This window comes from Chrysemys picta, chromosome 19 (genome assembly GCF_011386835.1).
Source record: "Chrysemys picta bellii isolate R12L10 chromosome 19, ASM1138683v2, whole genome shotgun sequence".
Lineage (NCBI taxonomy): Eukaryota > Metazoa > Chordata > Testudines > Emydidae > Chrysemys > Chrysemys picta.
The window spans coordinates 13,009,323-13,031,758 of record NC_088809.1 but is presented as its reverse complement, the minus strand read 5'-3'; the positions used below and the strand labels follow the sequence as shown (position 1 = coordinate 13,031,758).

The 22,436-nt window shown below is 42.5% G+C and overlaps 1 protein-coding gene across 9 annotated transcripts in view; it reads right to left on the bottom strand.

Moving 5' to 3' along the window:
• Positions 1–22,436, bottom strand: part of LOC101940317 (S-adenosyl-L-methionine-dependent tRNA 4-demethylwyosine synthase TYW1) — a 126,868-nt gene that overhangs the window by 52,151 nt on the left and 52,281 nt on the right. For all 9 annotated transcript variants that reach the window (XM_008178895.4, XM_042857789.2, XM_065572746.1 and 6 more), the window contains 3 exons: positions 22,111–22,220; positions 18,314–18,491; positions 14,087–14,222 (listed from right to left, as the gene is read on the bottom strand). In XM_008178895.4, coding sequence (XP_008177117.2) covers positions 14,087–14,222; positions 18,314–18,491; positions 22,111–22,220 — 424 coding nt within the window. The remainder of the gene's footprint in view (positions 1–14,086; positions 14,223–18,313; positions 18,492–22,110; positions 22,221–22,436) is intronic.

The window sequence follows — 22,436 nt, the reverse complement described above, 5'->3', positions numbered from 1 at the left end:
CCATCTGGCAGCTTTAGGACACAGACAATTAATGTCCACGTCTCTTTGTTTAGATATACAACAGACACAGGAGCAAGACCGTGTCCGGATGAGTGCAGTTGGCATGAGCAATCTTCCCCCTTCGGCAGGTCCCACACAAGGCTCCCTGTGCTGTGAAACCCTCATGCCTGTAATACTATATAGTTAGAGCCACGGGGCATGTTCATGCTGAAAGGCCTTCAGACCATGGTGTGCTGGGAAGTAGACCACACGTCGGTTCTAACCACCAGGATGCAGAGGTGAACGATGGGGGAAAGGCTTGCTGGATCCAAAAACAGGTGGCTGCAGGAGATTAGAAGCTCTGCATAAAAAAGCATTGGCAGCTGATAACATAAGAACGGCCATAATGGGTCAGACCAAAGGTCTATCTAGCCCAGTATCCTGTTTTCCGACAGTGGCCAATGCCAGGTGCCCCAGAGGGAATGAACAGAACAGGTAATCATCAAGTGATCCATCCCCTGTCGCCCATTCCCAACTTCTGGCAAACAGAGGCTAGGGACACCATCCCTGCCCATCCTAGCTAATAGCCATTGATGGACCTATCCTCCATGAACTTATCTAGTTCTTTTTTGAACCTTGTTATAGTCCATTAATAACGGCCATGGAATGGATGCAGAGCCGATTTGTGCCCTGCGTGTGGATCAGTGGTTGGATTCCCACTTCCTCAACCCCTACTTAGCTCCCTGTGCAATGCTCATTCTGGCTGTGTGGTATGTGGGGAGGGGAAGAGGATTAGGTGAAGTTCACCCCAAGATCTGAAATGCTGGGATGGGAGCTGGATAGCCCAAGTGTTGCCACCTGCAACAGATAGTCTCAAAAGGCTCTTTGAAACATACATTCAGGGCCTAATCCTGCAGTGTGCCAAGTGTCCTCTGCGCACATTAAAATGAATGGGAGCTGAAGGGAACCCAGCACCGCATAGGATGAGTCTCAGGGTTTGTCTACACTGCATCTGGAAGTGTAATTTCCAGCTTGGGTAGATGTACATGAGCTAGCTTTGACGGAGCAAGTGCACTAAAAATTGTGTAGCCATGGCGGCGTGGGCAGTGGCACAGGCTAGCCACCTAAGTACAGTTCTGCATGAGACTCTAGGTAAACACTCGAGGCATCTAGCGTGTACCACGACCCACGCCACTGCAGCTACGCTGCTATTTTTAGCATGCTAGCGCGATCAAAGCTAGATCATATCCATCTGCCTGAGCTGGAATTAACACTTCCAGCTGCAGTGCAGACATACCCTCCGGGAGAATCAAAATGTTCAGGATTCAGGGCTTGATACAAAGCCTTGTGGGCTGGGATTTCCAGAGGAGCTGAATGAGTTAGGTTGAAAGTCAATGGGAGCGAGTGCCTACTGCCTTAGGATCCTTTGAAAAAAATCACAGCCCACAAAGACAAGAGCAGGTTAGTGCAACAAAGTCAAGGCACATACAGGAACAGAAAGACAAAGGTAAGTTTGTTACAAGGCTGGAAACTGTCTCTTTAGATTCCGGGCTTCACCTTATAAGAAAATGTGATGTCTCCATATCATATTTCAACTGCCCTTCTTTTTGCTATTTGAAATTCTGGCTAAATGGGTTTTACTGCAAACTACACATTCAGGAATTGTGGTTTGTCTGAGTGCTAAAATTAAAACAAAGTTCAGTCTCTTTTAAAAGAGAAACCAGCATAGACTACTGGTGTTAGCATAGAAACATAGAAGTGTAGGGCCGAAGAAGTCATTTGCTGAGGAAGGATTAAGTATACCGAATGGATTTGCATAATGGCTTTATGCGGGATGTGTCTTTATTACAAGGGCACTTCCTAATTCAGATTTCACAGACTTTTTTTTTTTTAATGGACTAGTGAAGTTTAATTTAAAAAAAAAGAATGAGAAGAAATCATTTATATTGTGCCTATTGTAAAAGCATCCAATCTGATAAACATGGAGACAGCAGAGTTCTCTTCTGGAAGTAATAGGGGGGAGAGAATCCATCCTGCTCACCCCAGCCAGCATTCCTCTAGCCCAAGAGAAAGTTAAAAACGAACACAATAGATTTGTTTGTTTACAGACATTTTTACTAAGGACCATTTGTGTGGGGGTGACTTCATCTGGAGAGAAATGGGTAAATGTGTGCAATTTCACAGTATCCAAAGCACATGCTTTCAGCTTCAGATTCATCTGCACACTAAATGTAGAAAACGGCCCGTTCAGCGATTTTGGAGACTTTCCGTTCTCTGCCATAGAAAGATAACTAGGGCACTTGGCTCAGAGTCCGGAGATGTGAGTTCTATTCCTTGGGAAAGTCACTTTGCCACACCATCCCTCCATTTTCCTTCCCACTCTTCAGCTATTTAACCTATACACTCCATGGGACTGAGACGGTCTCACAGCACGCAGCACACCAGGGCCCTGATCTCAGTTGGGGCCTCTAGGTGGTGCTGTAATATGAAGAATAATAATTTGAAGTTATTTCTCCCCATGAATCCCTAACTAAGTTTCTAATTTTCCTTGCCAGATCCCATTTGGCTGGCAGAAAATTCTTCGGAGAGCAAAATGCTGGCTGTGAAGAAACTCCACTCCTATCCCCAGGGGGTGACATTAGGAGCTCAACAGAGGACATGGGGCAACTCAGAAGCTAGAAAAGCTATGACAATGCTGTGACCCTAACATCCCAATTCAAGAGGGCAAGGTGCACATTGGAATCTGGTAGTGATTTTCACCTGGCCTGCCCTGACCAGTACACTGATGTCATAACCTGTAACTAAAAGGTGTCAGGTAAAACATCAATAGAAAGCTAACCCCATACAGCTCATTCATATTATTGTGATATATATTTACAGAGGACAAATTCAAAATTTACAAACATGTTGGAAATTATGTTTTCAAAGTGTGTCTGCCAACCAGGACAAAAGTTATCCCATCCTGGAAGGCATCGCCAAGGTACATTAAAACAGACGTTCTCAACCTTTTTCTTTCTGAAGCCCCCACTCCCCCCGCAACATGCAATAAAAACTCCACACCCCACCTGTGCCATAACAACTGCTTTTCTGCATATGAAAGTCAGGGCTGGAATTAGAGGGTAGCAACCAGGGCAATTCGCTGGGGCCCCACGCCACAGGATCCCCCAAAGCTAAGTTGCTCAGGCTTCGGCTTTAGCCCCAGGTGGCGGGGCTTGGGGCCCCGGGCTACAGCCCCATATAGCAGGGGTTTGGCTTTCTGCCCTAGGCCCCAGTGAGTCTAACATCAGTCCTGCTTGTCAGGCCCCCTGAAAACTGCACGTGGCCCCCAGAGGGCCCCTGGTTGAGAACTGCTGCATTAAGAGACAACAGGAATGCAAATTACATAGAAGGTACACAGGACCATCAAGACAGCAGGGGGAGGAGATTGCAGAAAACAGATCAATTTGCATTTTAGCAAACACCAGTGAGGGAAGAAGCAGCATGAAACTTCCTTCACCAGGAGACTCCACGTCGCCAGTTTGAATGAACTTTATTTTGGGGGGTAACCTTCAGAAGAAACCATTTCAAAGCTTCATTGGACTATAAAAAGGGAGAGGCAAAGAACCCTTATCTTTCACCTCAGACAGCAAAGGAACTGAGCCCTTTGGACTTTGTGGGAGATCCTGACCAGAGGGCTTGGTCAGCATCTTGCTGGTAGGAGTATCGGTAAGGAAACTGCCTTGAACAAAGCCTATAGCTTGTTGTGTTCAAGTCTTTGCTTCTAGAAAGTCCTTTTCACTTTCACTTGCTTGTACCCATTTCCAACTCTATCCTTTGTATCTGAACTCACTTGAAATCCTATCTCCTTTTGTTAATAAACTTGTTTTACTTTTAATCTAAATCAACCCAGTTCTGTGTTTGATTTAAAGTGAATGTTAACTCCAGTTAAGGTGGCAAGCTGCTGGGTATTGTGCCTTTAAAGGAACAATTAACCTTAATCTCTCTCTCAATGGACAGGGCTGGACATTGCAGAGCACATAATTTTGGGAAAAATTCAGGCCTGGGAGTGTGCTGGGGTTATCTTGCCAGGTGTCACCAGAGCATGGCTGAGGTGTCACAAACAAGCTGCTGGAACCAGAATTGCTGAGTCAGAGATGTTTAACTCATGGACACTCAGTGCAGGATTGGATGCTGGCTGGGAGCATCCAGACAAAAGAACCACAGTAGAAGAGCATTTGGAGGCATTCAGGGTTACAGGGCAGGCAGTGACAACCCCTCACCCCAGAATGTGACAAATACAAATTAGTAATAAATATTATTGTTAGGAAGAGGTGATGAGGAGTAACTCTACAAAGTTACCAGTTGGTAGCTCAATGAGTAGAAGGGACTTAAAAAAATGGGGAAAAAAACAGGATTGTATGCATCACCCCTAGGATTTCCTGAAATTAAACAAATGCATAATAAAAAAATGCTTACAGATGGTTTTTTTTCAGATTTTGAAACAAAATAATTAGCATTAGAGAGTGGTATGCATTCCCTAAAGCTTAGTACCAATATTAAGGCAATGGCTTTTAAAACCCTGACACTTTTTTTCATTGCACGGCATGAAAAATTAAACTGCAGAACCCAGAGCTTGAAAAATTAGTGGGATTCAAAAGAAGGATGTGACGTTTATATGAATAAAGAAAACATCCAGAGATTTATTACACATGATTTTAGAAATGTGTTTTTTACAGGGAGTAATAAACCCTCATGCTTCAGGCCCTACGCTGATAACAGCTCACAGTGGTTAAGGAGAAATTTTTGCTGTGGTCAGGTACCGCCATGACGTATCCTCTGAAGCATCAGATACTGGTCACTGTCAGAAAAAGGACCACTGGTCTGACCCATTCTGATAATTACTATCTTCCCATTATAATGTTCAATTAACTGTAATATGGTAGAGGGCTTTGCAAAAATCATGACCACCACAGAAATCTCTCTTCACCATGTTTTCAGTCTCACAAGGCAGTTTATCTTTCATTCCATGTTCCACAACCACCAGTTTACTTTGATGTGCATCTAACGCCGTACATTTCTGATGATTATCATATGAAATTTAGTAACATAGTTTCTTGTACTTAAACAGAAGTGCAAGGTTATGCAGGCAATTAGGTGAGAAAACAGTGATGGAAAGATTGATCAAAATACATCTGTCCTTTCAGATTTACTGTACTTTATATGGTGCTTATACCATCAAAAATCAATGGTATTAATGCTAGTCATAAAATTGACTGCCACACTATTCCCTTTCCATATTGCTAACCATTAATTGGAGCAGCTGAACAAACCCATTAAATTGAAACGTAGTGACAAGGCTTAATGTAAAAACAAAACAAAAAAAATCACCTTTAACTGGCAATTAGTTTACAGCCTTTGGTCAATCTCTAATTAAGAGATTTCAGTTCCAAGCCGACTCCACTCTGCTCAAGGTAGTTAAGCTTTCATGAGGAGGAATCTCCAATTTTAATTTTTTGAAAAATAATTCTTCAGTGTAGCAGCTTCAGAAAGGGCACTGAAGATCGCTGCAGGGCGAGCCGTCCAGTCCTTAGAGTGGCAAACTGAATGGGAGTTTTGTCCAAGGAAGAAATGCAGGCTCTGGCCCTAAAGCTCAGATCCTACATCATCAACTAGACTACAAATGGCCTGCCCTGCCTGCCCTCAGAAGCTGCTAGTTACTAAAGCTGATGGGTGTGGCTGGAGAAGTCAAAGGTTACCCTTCGTATAGCCAGGCAGGGATCTGAATGCTGTCCAGTAAGCAACTGCCTGACAAAACTAGGAACAGCTTTGGTCTCGTGTCCTGCTAGGTGGATGTACAGTTATAATAAAGGAACTGTTTAAGGCACATACTCCTTGCACTCATGCAAAGACCCCACACATGGCACTCTCTTTGCAGCGTTAAGGCCTTAGTTACTATAGGCTGCAAGAAAAAGAACCCTGCTCAAGCAAATTGGCACTCAGCTCACTCACAATATAGCAACCCCAACAAAAGTGAAAGTTTAGGGACAGATTCTGCTCTCATTTGCACTGGTATGATCTAGAATAATGCCACCAACCTGAATCTGAACACCAAAACCTAGCCCTTTGTCTTTGGAATGCAGTGTGCTGTGGTAAATCCTTTCTAGACATGTAGAAGCAATTAGCCAAAATCTGTCCTTGGTAGCTCAGGCATAATTAAGAGCACAATTTAGCTCTATATGGAAGTCACAATTACAACCCAAACAGCCTATCACATGGACCAAAGACTGCATTTTCATCCTTGCTGTGGATTTCTCTTCTTCTACTATTCCATTTTTCTTGGGTGTGGAAGGATCCATGTTTCTTTCTTTCCCTCTGTTTTCGATATGCATTAGCACACCAGTATCTATATTCTTCACGGTACTGAATTTCTCAATTTTGTTTGTGGTGCTTTTGCATCAGTTTTACATTCATTCTCACTGAAATGAAAATGTAAATCACCCTTGGAAATGCTTTGTCAACTCCTCTTCTTTCACAAAATGTCAAATAAAAAAAATTCAATGGACGAAATAAATACTCCCTTACAAATCACCAAGTTAGAGCTTCTTGGTATTTGTTTAAAGACAACAGAAATGTCTAACAGTTAAAAGAGGTTACATATAATTTAACAGATGGGAACATTATGCAACACCTTGAAAACTTGTACAGACCCAGTACAAGTCTACACAGCATTTGGGCCATCACCATTCTAAATAAAATGAGATTTAATTCTCCTTTACTTAGCTGCCACAACCAGTGATTAGTCCCCATCTTTCCCCTGCAAGAGTTCCAATGAATACATATATACACAGAACCTTTTCAGCTAAAGATTTCCAAGTGCTTTTCAAAAGTCAGTATTAGCAGCCCCATTTTACAGATAAAGAATAAAGAAGTTAAGGGACTTGCCCAAGGTCACCCAACATGTCAGGGTCAGAACAGAACTCTGGCTTCCCAAGTCAACCCAGTGGAAGGATAGAGAATGCTCTCTTTTGGGTATTTGCCATATCATCAACTCTCAAGAGCAGCATGATCTAGTGCAGGGGTCGGCAACGTTCGGCACATGGCTCGCCAGCACATCCCTCGGCCCTCGCCGCTTCCTGCAGCCCCCATTGGCCCGCGACGGCGAACCGCGGCGAGTGGGGGCCGCGATCGGACAAACCTGCCGCGTCAGCAGGTAAATAAACTGGCCCGGCCCGCTAAGGTGCTTACCCTGGCGAGCCGCGTGCCGAACGTTGCCGACCCCTGGTGTAGTGGATTGGGACTAAACAGAGCTGGATTCTATTCCCAGCTCTGGCACTGAATTGCTGAGTGACCTTGGGCAAGTCACTTCACCTCAGTTTGCTCATCTATAAGATAGGGAAGATGATGCTTACCTCCTCTGTAAAGCGCTTTGAGAGCTACAGCTGAAAAGCGCTATATAAGAGATAGGAATTAACTCCTGCAGAGGAAAAAATTGAAGTCTGACACCAGGTAAGCAAAACTGGAACTGATCCTTAACCAGTCTTTTAAAATGTAATTATTTGTAATTTCAGGTCTCCAGGTATCCCAGTAGAGACCAGTGATGTGGAATATTAAACAGGTTTGATTTTGCAATGTATTATTTACAAACTTCTTCGTTCCCTTTTCCTTTCTACAAGTGATATTAGAAGGGTTAGAAAAGGCTAAGTAAGTGTTTATTCTTTCCAAAGTCCAGATATTTTTGTTCCAGATTCATTCAGGTTATACTCCTCAGTAGGCCATGCTGAAAGAGGGCAAAGTATTTCAGGGAGTATCACTTAACATAAAACAATTGTACCTTTATAACTTTCATCATGTTCCAATTCACAATGATTACACCAATAAATCTTGTCAACAAAATCATTAAAGCTAACAAACAGCTCGTGGAGAAGAGATGGTTTACTGTGCATGAGAGGCAGATTTTTCTAAATTTATAGTGACACAAAATTGATTACTGATTTCAACATCTGTTGCAAATTTTGCATTTTACAGTCTCCTTAAAAAAATAAATCTTGATTCAGAAACAAAGACCAGTCTCTCCAAACTGACGAACAGAGATTTCTCCCCTCAACCACACAAAATAATCTCCACACAAACCAAAATCTGTTGCAAGCATAAAGGCTATAATTATTGGCATATACTGTATAATGTAATAGAGCATTAGCACCAAACACAACTAAGATTCAACTCCCAGAGTATACGAATTTACAAATATCATGTGTAAACACACAGAACCAAAGAGTAAGTTGCAGTAAGAATCACATTAAAAAGAAGAGTTAAGTAAACAGGACCAGACACAAGCTTGCATAATTTTGAAATCTAGATGCAGGCATCTCCATATACACTCAGATATCTATGAGGAATTACATAGAAGTGGTGTCCTAAAAAGAGTCAGAAAGTGGTAAACTGATGTATAATTGCCGCTTCACATTTTGAGGCCCTGATCCTGCAAATGGGTCTGCAAACACCATCCCTTAAGGTGACTCCATGCATGGAGTACAGATCTACGTGTGTGTATCGCTTGGCAAGATCGGGCAGCATGGCACTGTAGTTAAGGGTCTGGCTGTTCAATAGGTGAAGTCCCCAGTTAAGCAGAGTTAAGAACCTTCTTTCATACTGAAGATGAGGAACTTCTGCAGCACTGCATCTGCAAAGAGTCATTACCCTTTTCCCAATGAAATTTCAATTAACTTGAAGAAAGGAAAAGATCTAAAACTTCGGATCCAAATCCCACAAAAAGATACAATTCAGAATGAACTCTGGAAAGGCTCACTAGGGAGGTCCTTAGCTTGTGTGACCCTTTTTTAAGGGCAGGATAATGTCCTGCTTTGTCATCAATTCTTGCAGGGTCATAATGCTATATTAACCTAGGGTTTGGGCTCCTTCGCCCCAACGTTCTAATCTGTTTAAGAGAACATTGGCACCTGCACTCTGAAAGTTAAAACAGTGCAATAATGCCTACTTGGTGTCTGGCAGCACAGCAAGTACTTTGAGGTACAGTGTACTGAGCAGATTGGAAAGGATTTATGATGATTAAGTCAAGGAGACGGAGAAATAAGAGGTACCTAGGGGGCACCTAAAGATGACAAAGAGGTGGCACCATGCGGAGGCGGAAAAGAACTCTGCAGAATGCATCAAGCTCACAAAATTGACTTTTTCCTATACTCTGGTATTCATCAGCTCCATGAATTTCCTTTATGAGTGAGCAAACAGTTCCCTGATTAAAAATTAGTTGAACTAATTTCTCAAAGAAAAATATACGTGTGCGCACAGGTACCACAGGGTAATGATGGATCCCAAACGCAGATCTTAACACTTTGCTGGCACCTACTTCAACTTTTCTCCAAGATAATTTTACAGCTTCTGTTGTACAAATATGTAAGTCACTTACCATAAAATATACTTTATCCGATTTTAAAGGGAGTACATTTGTATGCCATTTTTCAGCCCCAAAGCAGCTGACCAACTATGAGCCAAATTATGCTTGGGATCCCCACACAAGGTCGCTCCACCCCCTGTAGTAACCGCCACACCCTTTTTTATGAAACGTGTCACCGGATTTGTACTGTCCATGCAGCACAGATAGGTTCTTAATTTTCAACAGCTGTCATCGTAAAGAACCTCACTCAGTAGAATTCATGGAAATCAAGTCTATAGAATCATAGTTTTTAAAGGCCAAAAGGGGCCATTACATTATCTAGTCTGACTGTGTAACACAGGCCAATGGAATGTCACCCAACTACTCCTGTACTGAGCCCAAAACCTTCGGTTTGGCTAAAGCATCTCTTCCAGAAAGGTATTCAAACTTGAGCTAAAGACTTCAAGAGATAGAGGATCCACGACTTCCCTCAGTAGTTTGTTCCAGTAGTTCACGACCCTCACTGTTAAAAGCATCAGCTTCATTTCTAATTTTAATCTGTCTGGCTTTACCTTCCAGCCACCGGTTCTCATTATTTCTTTCACCACTACACTGAAAAAAACCTTTAGTACCAGTCATTTTCTCCCCAGGAAGGTACTTGTCAACTGTAAATTAAGTCAGCCCTTCATCTTTTTGATCAGCTAAAGTCATCTGCTTTGGAAGGATGAAGGGGTGAGTGAGCTCTGCTGGGTATTTCAGACATGATGCTTGGAAGAAGCACATTTTAAATTAGATGTTAGTTTAATCACTCAGTTGACACCTGTCTCTTACTTTTCATTGATAAACAGTGCTTAAGACATGTTCAGAATATACATTTAGATCTAAAACAAATAAAGCTTTCTGAGTACCCACCAGCTACCGAACACTAAATCACACAGATCTCTCGGAAAGCGTATCATAAAGAGCACTGCAATAAAGATTACTTTGGAGAGAGCAAGACTTACGCCTGAAAACAGCTTCTCCGCATCAGCTGGAAGATTCATAGATTCAAGGACTGGAAGGGACCTCGAGAGGTCATCGAGTCCAGTCCCCTGCCCACATGGCAGGACCAAATACTGTCTAGACCATCCCTGATGGACATTTATCTAACCTACTCTTAAATATCTCCAGACATGGAGATTCCACAACCTCCCTAGGCAATTTATTCCAGTGTTTAACCACCCTGACAGTTAGGAACTTTTTCCTAATGTCCAACCTAGACCTCCCTTGCTGCAGTTTAAACCCGTTGCTTCTTGTTCTATCCTTAGAGGCTGAGGTGAACAAGTTTTCTCCCTCCCCCTTCTGACACCCTTTTAGATACCTGAAAACGGCTATCATGTCCCCTCTCAGTCTCTTTTCCAAACTAAACAAACCCAATTCTTTCAGCCTTCCTTCATAGGTCATGTTCTCAAGACCTTTAATCATTCTTGTTGCTCTTCTCTGGACCCTCTCCAATTTCTCCACATCTTTCTTGAAATGCGGTGCCCAGAACTGGACACAATACTCCAGCTGAGGCCTAACCAGAGCAGAGTAGAGCAGAAGAATGACTTCTCGTGTCTTGCTCACAACACACCTGTTAATACATCCCAGAATCATGTTTGCTTTTTTTGCAACAGCATCACACTGTTGACTCATATTTAGCTTGTGGTCCACTATAACTCCTAGATCCCTTTCTGCCGTACTCCTTCCTAGACAGTCTCTTCCCATTCTGTATGTGTGAAACTGATTTTTTCTTCCTAAGTGGAGCACTTTGCATTTGTCTTTGTTAAACTTCATCCTGTTTAACTCAGACCATTTCTCCAATTTGTCCAGATCATTTTGAATTATGACCCTGTCCTCCAAAGCAGTTGCAATTCCTCCCAGCTTGGTATCATCCGCAAACTTAATAAGCGTACTTTCTATGCCAATATCTAAGTCGTTAATGAAGATATTGAACAGAGCTGGTCCCAAAACAGACCCCTGCGGAACCCCACTTGTTATGCCTTTCCAGCAGGATTGGGAAGATACACTGTTGCTTGCACTGGAAAGTGATATCCTGATAAGAGATGGTCAGAGGTTTTCTGAGGAAACTTTATTCCGAAAACACAGGTCACTGAACCACAAATTTCTCATGAAAGCAAGACTGGTTTAACGAACTCGGGGTGAAACCCTGCCCGCTAGGGTTCTGAGGAAATCCTGCCATGGAGCTAGAGACCCCAAGCGCCTAGGGTTTGCAGCTCCAGGACAGTCCCACCATGCCAGGATTTCCAGGATCTCTGCTGTGGAGCCAGGACTCTCAGCACCACAGCAGGGAGCCTGCAAGAGCTGGGATCCTGGAAGTCCTGGGACAATCTCCCAGAGTCTGCGACTCCAGACAGCTTTCCCCAGACCTGGAGACCTCAGGGCTCCCAGACTACCTGGCTCTCCAAGATGCCAGGCTGGGACTGACTCTCATACTTACAGTACCAACCACAACAGAGCCCTGCTCTTGTCTGGGCTCTCTGTGTGCTACTGTGATACAAGCAACCAACCACAGGCAGGATGAGGGAGAGCAAGAATACAGGAACAACTCTTGCCAAACAAACAAAGTTGTAGCAAGCACAGGAAGACATTTTATGTCAGTTTTTAGAAGCCTTTTATTTTCTGACAGTACAGGGGATGAAAACCCACTATAAACTCTTAATAACAATGACCTTATATCAACTACAATATCATCCTGTCTGTGTCTTGGAGGAATTATGTAAGACACGACAGCTGAATGCATCGTGCAAAACTGAGGACTTGTGTTCTGTTTCCTGATACATAGCACTGCTTTTCTCAACACAATGCATCATCGCTTCCCTATCCCAACATCCATATTGTAGTATGAACCGTATCCCTTGAGATCATCAGAAGCAGCATCAGCTTTCCCCACACTTAATTCATCAGAGTCCTGTGAAACAGTGCTTAATCTCCGACTTGGTCACCAAAGCATGCACATTGAGGAGAAAACTTGGAAGGTTCTCCTTCTTAATAAATCACTTCAGGTGTTTCTAGACACCCCCTATAACCACAGCCATGTGTAAAATTACAAAATCATCTAAAAATATACAAGCTTCCTAGGGGATTTTGACATTTGCATATTTTTGCCCTGGTATTATGCGAATCAGACCCCATTGCTGATCAAGGATATCATCAACCTTGGCTGCTATTAAGAGGGTGCTGTGTTGTCAGCGTTATAAGAACACCCAAATCTGTCTTTGAAGGGAAAAAAATGCAGCTATCAGCATGGCTTTTTTTCCCCTTCCTCTTCACCTTGACCAAAAGTATTTTTAGCTCTATGGATATAACTGCCAATATGTTCCTCACAAAAAATGAAGGTGGAAAGATTCTGACAACAGGCAGGAACTCAGCAGTGAATGTACCTTATATAACCAAGGTCAAGAGAGAGAGTCTACTAGCCAAAGTCAGATTTCCTAATACATCAAAATGTCCCCCTTTTTTGTTTGTTTGGTTTTGTTTCCTTTTGGGTTAATCGATTTTGGGCCTCCCCAAGCCAAATCCCGATCCCATTAAAGTTAATGGAAATTTTGCCCCTGACTTTGCTGAAGCCAGGATTCCGCCCTGAGTTGACAAAGATGATCCTGTACGCAGACACTCAACACAAGTATCTTTACCCGTGTGAGTACTGCCAGCAAGTGAAACTGGTGTATCCACGTGAAAAAACTAATTGCATGCATTTGCAGGACCAAGCCTTCGGGCAGTTCCACTGAAGTTAATGGGTCTATTCATGTAAGTAAATCTGGCAGAAACAGGCCTAATATTTGTAGTCTCGGAACACAGCAAAGCTTATTATATACACTAAATAGCATCTCCCATCTGCTCAGTCTCACTGGCAGCATGTAAAGTTGTGCCAGAAATATGAATAAAAGCTTTTTTTCAGAGTGCTGCAATAGTAAAGACAAGAGAAAACATGTACACAACACACCTATCTTGTTAATTCACACAGTGCCCAAATCAGATCAGTAGAGCTCTCTCAGATAGATGGACAATTATAAAAGATTATGGCCTAAACTCACAGCTGGTAGAAGCAGGTCTTAAGCCTGCAGTGAATTTGGCCCAGTGTTCAACTGCCTTATGCAGTACAGAAAGAAAGTTACAACCTGGAAATATCAAAGAGGCAGCATCCTTTCATTGCCCAAGTAAATACAGCCACGGTCTTTGGCCCCAATCCTGCAAACAAACATTTACACATACGCTTATTTTTACACATCAGTAGTCCCATTGCAGCCAATGTGGAAGTGTTCACAAGACAGGGGCTTTGCTGAGATCCTGGTGAAAGCTTTGGAAACGAATGTTAGCTATCACACATGCTTTCATGCCCTCTTCTGGGCTTCCTACCTTTCTCTAACCGCCTCGTTTTGGCTGTGAGCTGTTTCGGCAGGGACTACCTCCATTTTGGACAGGAAAATAAATATACGATTCTCTTCCTGACACACATTCTAGCTCTCGTCTCCTGAAATTTATTCCCATATAAAAAACCCCAAAGTCCTTTGTTAGCTTTGAGTTAGGATAAGCAGTCTAGCAATCCGAACACCACAAACTGTACAGAGCACAGAAATAAAGCTCTTCATTTCAGCATCTCATTTCCTTCAAGCCCCACAACCCCCCCGCCCCTTCCTGAGCGGAAAATGGGCAGAAAGGGGAAAAAGTTAACAAAAACGATTCTTAACTTGGTACCTTTTCAGCCAAGGCCTTTAAACTGTCTAGAAACCTTTGCCAGAAATCCTTGAAGAGGGGACGGTCAATTTTCTTCAGGCTTTCTTTGGTGCTAGCATCCACGCTAACATACAGCTGTGTTACTGGCTCAAGGTTCCTTGTCAATAAAAAGGAGAGGAGAATCATTATTTTCAGACATTATAGCTAACTGAATTTATGCTTTTTTACAGAAGCATCCATAAGACATAACATTGCAGAGCAAATAACTATGCTGGATTCTGCTCTGTTCCCAAAAGCAAAAGCAGTAATGTAATATTTACAGCATACTCTCTCAAAGTGCAGCAGTGCATCTTTAGCAAATGGCTGGGGTTTCTAATAGCGACAGAAAATAGTCTTTCACCATATAATGTGCCACAAAGCAAGGAACACCACATACTAACCACTCACAGAAGGGTGAAACCCAGTGATAGTTCAACGATCCAATCCTCACTGAACAGCATATTTCATCCAGGTAGAACACTAATTAAGAACCTTCCCAAGCGGCCTGTGATCAAAGGAGCCTGTGGTCTCAACAGAAGCATTTAAAAGCTTCACTTCCTATTAGAGCATCTGCAGGCAAAGTGCCCTAAAATGCAACCTGTCCTATAGGAAGGCAGCCCTATTCAACTGAAATGCAGTGCTGCTCAATGGAGTTCACCCGGCAGAGTGGGACATCTCTGAGCTGGGCAGGTGGAACTTTAAGGCTCCAAAACTGTAAGCCAAACACAAACGGGCATTTTGCAACAAAAGAAGTGTAAAAGTGGCTTTAGAAATGTGCTCCTGGTACTTTGTAGAGGACCTTATTTCATGGGACCCGCCCAAAATTTTGCACTGAATCCTTTTCAACTAGCACTACTGTAAGCATGCTTGGGGCCACAGACCTACTAGAATATGAGACATTGATTCCAAAGCGTATCCTTAGTTTATAATTTCCTCCCCACACTGTAATAGCCCAGGCTCCCAAGTTCCAACATTTTGAGGACTGTTCCTCTGGTGCAAAAAGTGTGGGATACAGCTCCCACAAGGACATCAATGCCTTTGTCTAGCTGACTAAAGAGGTCATTACAGCAATCCCAGCCTGCATCAGTCTAAGTGGAAAGGGCTGCAGCTTGGATTTCTGCAGGAAAGCATATTATGCTATAGCTCTTTTATAATTGAAGACATTACGCTGTTTACAAGTGTAATCTCCTGGTAAATGTGTGTTACAGGTCCCCTCTAAGCGGATCCACAGAGGACAGGAGTTGTCACAGCCCCCAGTTAAAACACACATTCACCAGTGGGTTAACACAAGCACTACGTAAACAACTTCTAAAAGGTAAAACCTATTCCACGAGCCTGTGACCGATTTCATCCATGCTGGAACCCCAAGGCTAGCAAGTGTGCTGCAGACACAGATAACTGGGGATGCAAAGAGCAGAATAAATAACACTGTATTCTGCTATGCAAGGAATAATGAACAAAGAGTAACAAGCTGAGAGAATCACACTTAGCAAGCTCCTTAAAAGCAAGAGAAATAGACAAAGTAAATTAATTTTTATACCCTTTTGTCTCTTCTGGAGGGCTGGTGACATTTGTCAAACACTGGGCAAAAACACTCTACCACAATGCCTTCTAGACAAAGTGACAGCTTCAAAATTTTATCGCACAGTTCTAAGGGTCTTAACTCAATATCTTAGGAAATTAAGGAAGAGCCTTCCACAAACGCTGCCTGTGAAGGCTGCTAATGAGCAGGCTACAACTCCAGTCTGATCTGGTGCTTTAAAAAAAGAATCCTTCATACAGCTGTCAATCACTCCTGCTTTAAAAAAACATGAAGGTGAAAACTAAAAGTGACAAGAATTGCCTGGAATGAGACCAGAGCTGAGCTGTCAGTGGTCGGAAAATCCAATTACTCGACATGAACTTGCAGAGTACCCAAGCATATTCCTCCTCTCCAGATTCAGACAAGAACAGATCATTAATGGGAAACAAATCTAATATTTTAGATTAAGAACCGTTTTACTAGTGAGCATGCTCTGAACTGACAGTCCAAATGGCAATCACCTAAATGGCCAAGTGTTCCAGGTATCAAGGGATTGAAATATTCAATTACAAAGAGCGTAGCCAGTCTTTTGCATGTTACATTTTCCTAATAAAATAATATATTATTATTATTAAGGTATCACTCAAGACAGAGCTAGTCACTTTCAGAATGGTAACTGGAAAAGTTCCTCTTCTCCAAGGAACCAAAGCATGCCCCATCCCCAGCAGCTGCAGGCAGCCAGCAGAATTACACCTCTACCCCGATATAACACGAATTTGAATACAACGCGGTAAAGCAGTGCTCCGGGGGGGTGGGACTGCGCACTCCAGCGGATCAAAGCAAGTTCGATATAACGCGGTTTCACCTATAATGCGGTAAGATTTTTTGGCTCCCGAGGACAGCGTTATATCGGGGTAGAGGTGTAGTAGTTATACCAAAGAAGGATGGGGACACGATCAAGAGCAGGGGTTTTACATACCCTCTTGCACTATGCTGTTCCGCTTTGCAGTGACAGGCTGAGCCCCAGCACCCACAAGGGGGCATAGTTGGGTCTGAAAGTACAGTATATGAATACACTTGTCGTTCTATCCCACAAGCTGTGAGAGCGGCTGCGATATTCCATGGGGCTCTGACATGGATTTAGCAGTGAACAAACAAGGGACACAACCTATTGTAACTAAAAAACAGTGGATATAATTATCAGCTAAACCTGCAAATGCTTTTGTACACAGAGCCCTAAGAGACTTACAATACAGACAAAATATCAGGTCAATAAACTGTAGAGTCTAAGCTCAGCAGCAGGAATAGGACCACTCTTATCTTAGCAAGGTTTGTGTGGTCTTAAAGCAAGTCTTATTAACTGCTGTACCAGATACCAGGCTAGGATTTTGCTAGTTGGGCTCAATGGACATGCTGATGAGAGAGCCAAACTAGAATTTTATCACTAAAAAAAAAAAAAAAAAAAAAATCAGTTTCCAAGAAATATATTTTCAAAAATAGTGTTGGCTCTCTTTTTAAATTCAATGTTTAGTTTCTAGAAAGAGCAGTTTCTGTCTATCAGGCACATAATACATGGTTTGAAAAGTAACTTGATTACACAATTACCCAGTCATGTGGAATGGCTTTGGAGTACCTAATTACTCACTCCAAAAAATGTGCAGTTCCCCCCCCACACACACACTCCCCACATTCAGACCAAAAAAGGGAGCCAGAGAGGAAGCCAAAATATCAGAGATTGCTGATGTGTAAGTTATTCTTTTGCAACAAATGGAATGTCCTGTTCACCTGGAATTAGAGATTGTGGGAAACATAACACACCAAAGCCATTGCTGCTGTACCTCCACTGACACTGCTAGCATTTCACCAGAGAAGAATTTGGGTCTATGCTGTTAACTAATGCCTTTCGGAGTATTCTCTCCCTCCTCCGCCCCCTGCAGTTGTGGGAGCTGAAGACAAGGTCTGAGCATTAGCAGAGAGTTTTTCAGTGCTGTACGGATTTTTGGTTAAAAAGGGGTCAAGCACTCTCAAAAGAGACAAATAATACTTTGCATTCACCCAGGACCTTTAATCGAAGTATCTGAAAATGCTTTACAAATATTAAATTTCACAGCTCCCTCTGCGAGGTTAGATAAAAATGACTAATTACCTTTTGCAGGTGGGAATATTGAGAGAAGAAGTGAGTGACTTGCCCAAGGTCACAAGGAAGCAAGTGAGTGAACTGGTAATAGAACTCATGAGCTTTAATTTGTGGCCCGTCTATTAGAAACACTCCCTTCCTTTACTCAGCTGCAACACCAAAAGCAAAATACAATTTGCATTTCATTTGTTTTATCCTTATAGACTTTAGGTATCTCCAGAACCTTCTGGAATGGATGTTTGGTTATACTGCCTATATTTCACTTCAAAGTAATTGCACTGAATTTAAGAGGCACAGGGAAAAAAATAAAGTAAATGTACATTGGTGTGGAGAAGAGAAGGAAGAGGGAGGGAAACGAGCCCGGAGAGACTAAAACTATGACCCAGGCAGATTCTGAGCAATAATTCTAATGGCTATTTCTAATGCAGACTGTGGCATTGTGTATTTCCACTATGATAAAGTATAAGCAAACCATACATCACCAACTCTTTAGAACAAGACAAAACCATTAAAAAAAAAAAAAACACAAACCACTTTGTAGGATTCTCACCTAATCTCCACAGGGAACTGTGCATTTGTAACCAGGAAGCTGGAGATGTTGTGCCGGTGCAGCAGTTTTAAGAACGTGTTGATTTCTGGGTACATAATTGGCTCTCCCACCAGAGACAGCGCACAATGTTTCACCACCATCCCTTCTTCAAAGCGATCTACTCTCACTCCTGGCACACCTGGAAAAAAGGGAAAGGGGGGGGGGAAGAGTGCTGTGGGAAAAGAATTTACGGAATAATTCATGCAAAACCTACATGCACAGCAATCTTGAATATTCATTGGAAACTGGGAAGAGAGTAAAGTGCGGATGAAAATTTGCTGACCATCACAGGGAAAAGAGAAGATTGGTTAATCCTGAAGAAAAAAAAAAAAAAAAAAGGCAACATTTTACCCTCCAATAACTGAACACCAATTTGTAAGCAGCCCTTCTGAATCATCTACTTGAGACAATCCACCTATGCTGCTACTCATTTTAAGATTTTCATTGTGTCAAGATCAAGAAAACGGGACTGATGATTGACGCTACTGAGCCAGATCCGCAGCTGGTATAAATTAACATGGCATCATTGAAGTCAATGCCCCAACATTGCTTTGCACCAACGGAGGACTCAGCTCACTGTGTATACAATGAACCTATATAAACAACAAAGGCAATATTTTAGTACACAGTACAGAATAGTCTCTCGCCCATATATAAGTCCTCAAAACACACGTGAAGGAATAGGAACGAGGGAACAAAACCAAGCACCATAAGCCGTTCTTTAAGAAATTAAAAAGTTATGTTCCTCCTCCCTTGGAGCTGAAAGTAGTTTGTTCATTTCACATGAAAACAAAGGCCCACATTTCATTTAACACAGCAACAATATTCCATTGCAAATCAATATCAGTCACCAATACCATCTGGTTTAAGACATTTCCTAAGAGACAAAAGACCTATTAACACACAAACACTGCTTCATCCCTGAGTTGCAAGGACCACTTCCAAGTGAGAAGGTAGAAACAATAAGGCTACCAACTGTAGCGATCCCATGGAACAGTCATCAGATGTAAGTGCTTTTAGCTCCTAAGAACATGAGCCAGATTCATACTAGCAATCTGGCAATGAAGAGCGCTCTATCCCATCCATTACTAGATCCCTGAGCTTCTGCGTCTGCACATGAACTCATTTCACTAGGAATAAGAGGCAAGCCAATTCAAATTTCTATTCTGAAGATGTCACTTTATATTGCCCTGAGGTGCCTTGATGCATTTGAATAATATACTAAGCATTTTAAAAGAGTTATGGCTTCGTAGTCCTCAACTCACCTCATGTTGCCTAGACACTGCAGCTCAAATGGTACAGAAAATTACCCACTAGACTGCAACATCAAGATAAAAAAAAAAGTGTTCTGAGGATACAGCCTCAACCTTAAATAGAGAAGTTGGTCTGTGAACAGAACCAGGAAGTACACCCCGATATAACGCTGTCCTCGGGAGCCAAAAAATCTTACCACATTATAGGTGAAATTGCGTTATATCGACCTTGCTTTGATCTGCTGGAGCGCGCAGCCCCGCCCCCCCGGAGCGCTGCTTTACCGCGTTATATCTGAATTTGTTATATCGGGTCACGGTATATCGGGGTAGAGGTGTATAGTGCGTTTAAAATGAGTTAGATTTAGTCCTGAGCCCGTGACAGCTTTAGTATCTACTTGCTTGGGACCCTGCAGGACTAGAAATGGGAATTTTACCCCACTGGAAAGGAAAATCGCAGCTTTACAATGGGACAAACAGCACTTTCTTCTAGTTCTGGAAGGGGCAGAGATAGTACATTTTTAAATTCTCTAAAATTTTCCTACAACAGTTATTGTCCAACATGGCATGCACTACATACACAATGGTGGGGTATTGAGGTTTTAGAAGCAATCATTTTGACCAGCAGAAATGATATGCTAACTCAGGGTTATTCCCAATGAGTACATGGACATGTTAAGAAGCACATGAACTCCCATACACTTAATAACTAAACATAATGACCACATTCAACTTCCCATTTCCGGTGGCTGAGCTCACGTTCAGTTCTAAGGCGCTTACTCTTCCACCTCCTCAGCTCTTTGTGACTTTAATTTCACATATGCCTAAGCACTGCAGCTCAAGGGGCAACAGACATTATGGACCAAGCTTCACTGTTCTTACAGGACCGGCACTATAGTACTCTGTATTAAGGATCTTGTTTAAACATACCAGAAATACGCAGATAAGTGACCTTCCCTCCCCACCTCTTACAGCACCTAGATTTTCAGGGCACACTTCATTACAAATCCAGGACTGCAAAACCAAAGGTACCTGCTTTTCTGGGTTTTTATTTATTTATTTATTTATTATGCCTATGCAGCATGTGCCCTTGCAAAGGGCAATGGGGTTTACTAGTCACTACCTAGAAAAAGTATCCATCAAATAAATTATCCTGCCCCTGTCCCCTTCAGCAGCCAATCAATCAATAAGATCTCGAGAGAGAGAGAATCTCATTTACACAGTGGAGAATTCTGTGGCTGGAAGCTGTGTCAGGGTGGGGGTTGAGCAAGGAGAAGCACTGCCAGGACCAACCCATTCTAGCAACAACGCCACTCTGCACTCACAACCCCCTCACTTCACTCCAGCAACAAATACTAGCTCTTCTATCCCACTACAGCCCTCCCCTCCCCGGCCCTCTCCGTTAGAATCAAGCCATGAACATCTAGTGTATGAAGATCCTAAGAAACTGTCTCGTCCAAAACATAACAGGATTTAAATCAGCAACTTAACGAAAAAGGAAGGCAGGACCGACTTTGCTTAACTCAAGTTGGGTTTACATAAGAGAGAACACCAATGAACTAGACAGGATCACTCCATACTGTTGAAAAAAGTTTCTGCCTGTCGTGTTTCTCATCCATTGGGCGCACTCCATGCTCAGCCATGATAGACAAATGGGTTACCCAATGACATCCAAGACAAAGACTCGTCTTGTACATTTTACAGATGCTTCATTTGACTCCTGACAGAGTCATAATCTAAACTGTCAATAAGAAAGAGCTTAGTTCTAGAGTTTTCCTGTCAAATAGGCTGGCTTTTCTTGTGCACAAGTGTTGACCCTGGCAAGGTAACTAATTTTCTATATCTGAAAAAGGATGTGAGCTAATGAGTAGTTCATACAGGAAACAAAGCCAAGAAGATTTCAGGTTACACATTCAGGTGGGCTGATTTCCAGAGATGCTGAGCACGTGCAGCTCCTATGGACTCCAGTTGGAGTTCTGGGTGCCGGGTACTTCTGGGGGAATCAGACCCTCAAAGTGCATAAACCAGGTACATAAACATGAGAGAAAATGCAGCCAATACCCTGCAGAGCTCATTCCATTGAGGCTCTATGGCACTCCTTCTGCTCAGGTTAATGGGCAGCTTCCATTCTTATCTCTACTTACTTTTTATACAGCAAGGTCAAGATTTGCAGTCACCCAGTCTGCCCCCACCCATTGTGGGGCCTTTGTCCACAAACCATATATCTTACTCCTGCTACCATATATGAGAAAGAGCTCCCTTCAGCTCTTTCATGGCAGCAACTAGCAGTTGAGTTCTAAGGATGTAAACAAGACAAATCATCTGGGGGAAAAAACAACAATAAATAATGTGCCATAAAAATTTCATAGTTACGTATGTTTGAGGGCCCTTACTAGTCTCATGTTTCTTTTCTAGCATTTTAGACATTTTTTGATCCACACTTTATTAGTTCGTGTCTGTTCTGATTTCTGCTTTACAGCTTCATTAAAAGAAATAAATTTAAATTACCTTTAAATTGCTTGATCAAGCTCTGGTGGTTTTCAATGGCCTCCCGCAAGATCATTTCGGGTTGGTCCATTTTCCACCGCCATTCTGTGCCCACTGGATTTGTATGATGCCTGAAAAGAGAAATATTGGATTTTTTTATTGTGATTTATAACGCACAAGAATGAGCCCACCTGCCAATCTTTGCACCACTGACATTATTTAAAAACAATACAATATAACAAAAGTCAGCTGCAAATCCCCAAAACAACTCCAACTCTCGCACAACCCAATAAATATATGGGACTTTTCTAACAAAGCAGCCAGCTCCATCAGCCCTCAATTCATGG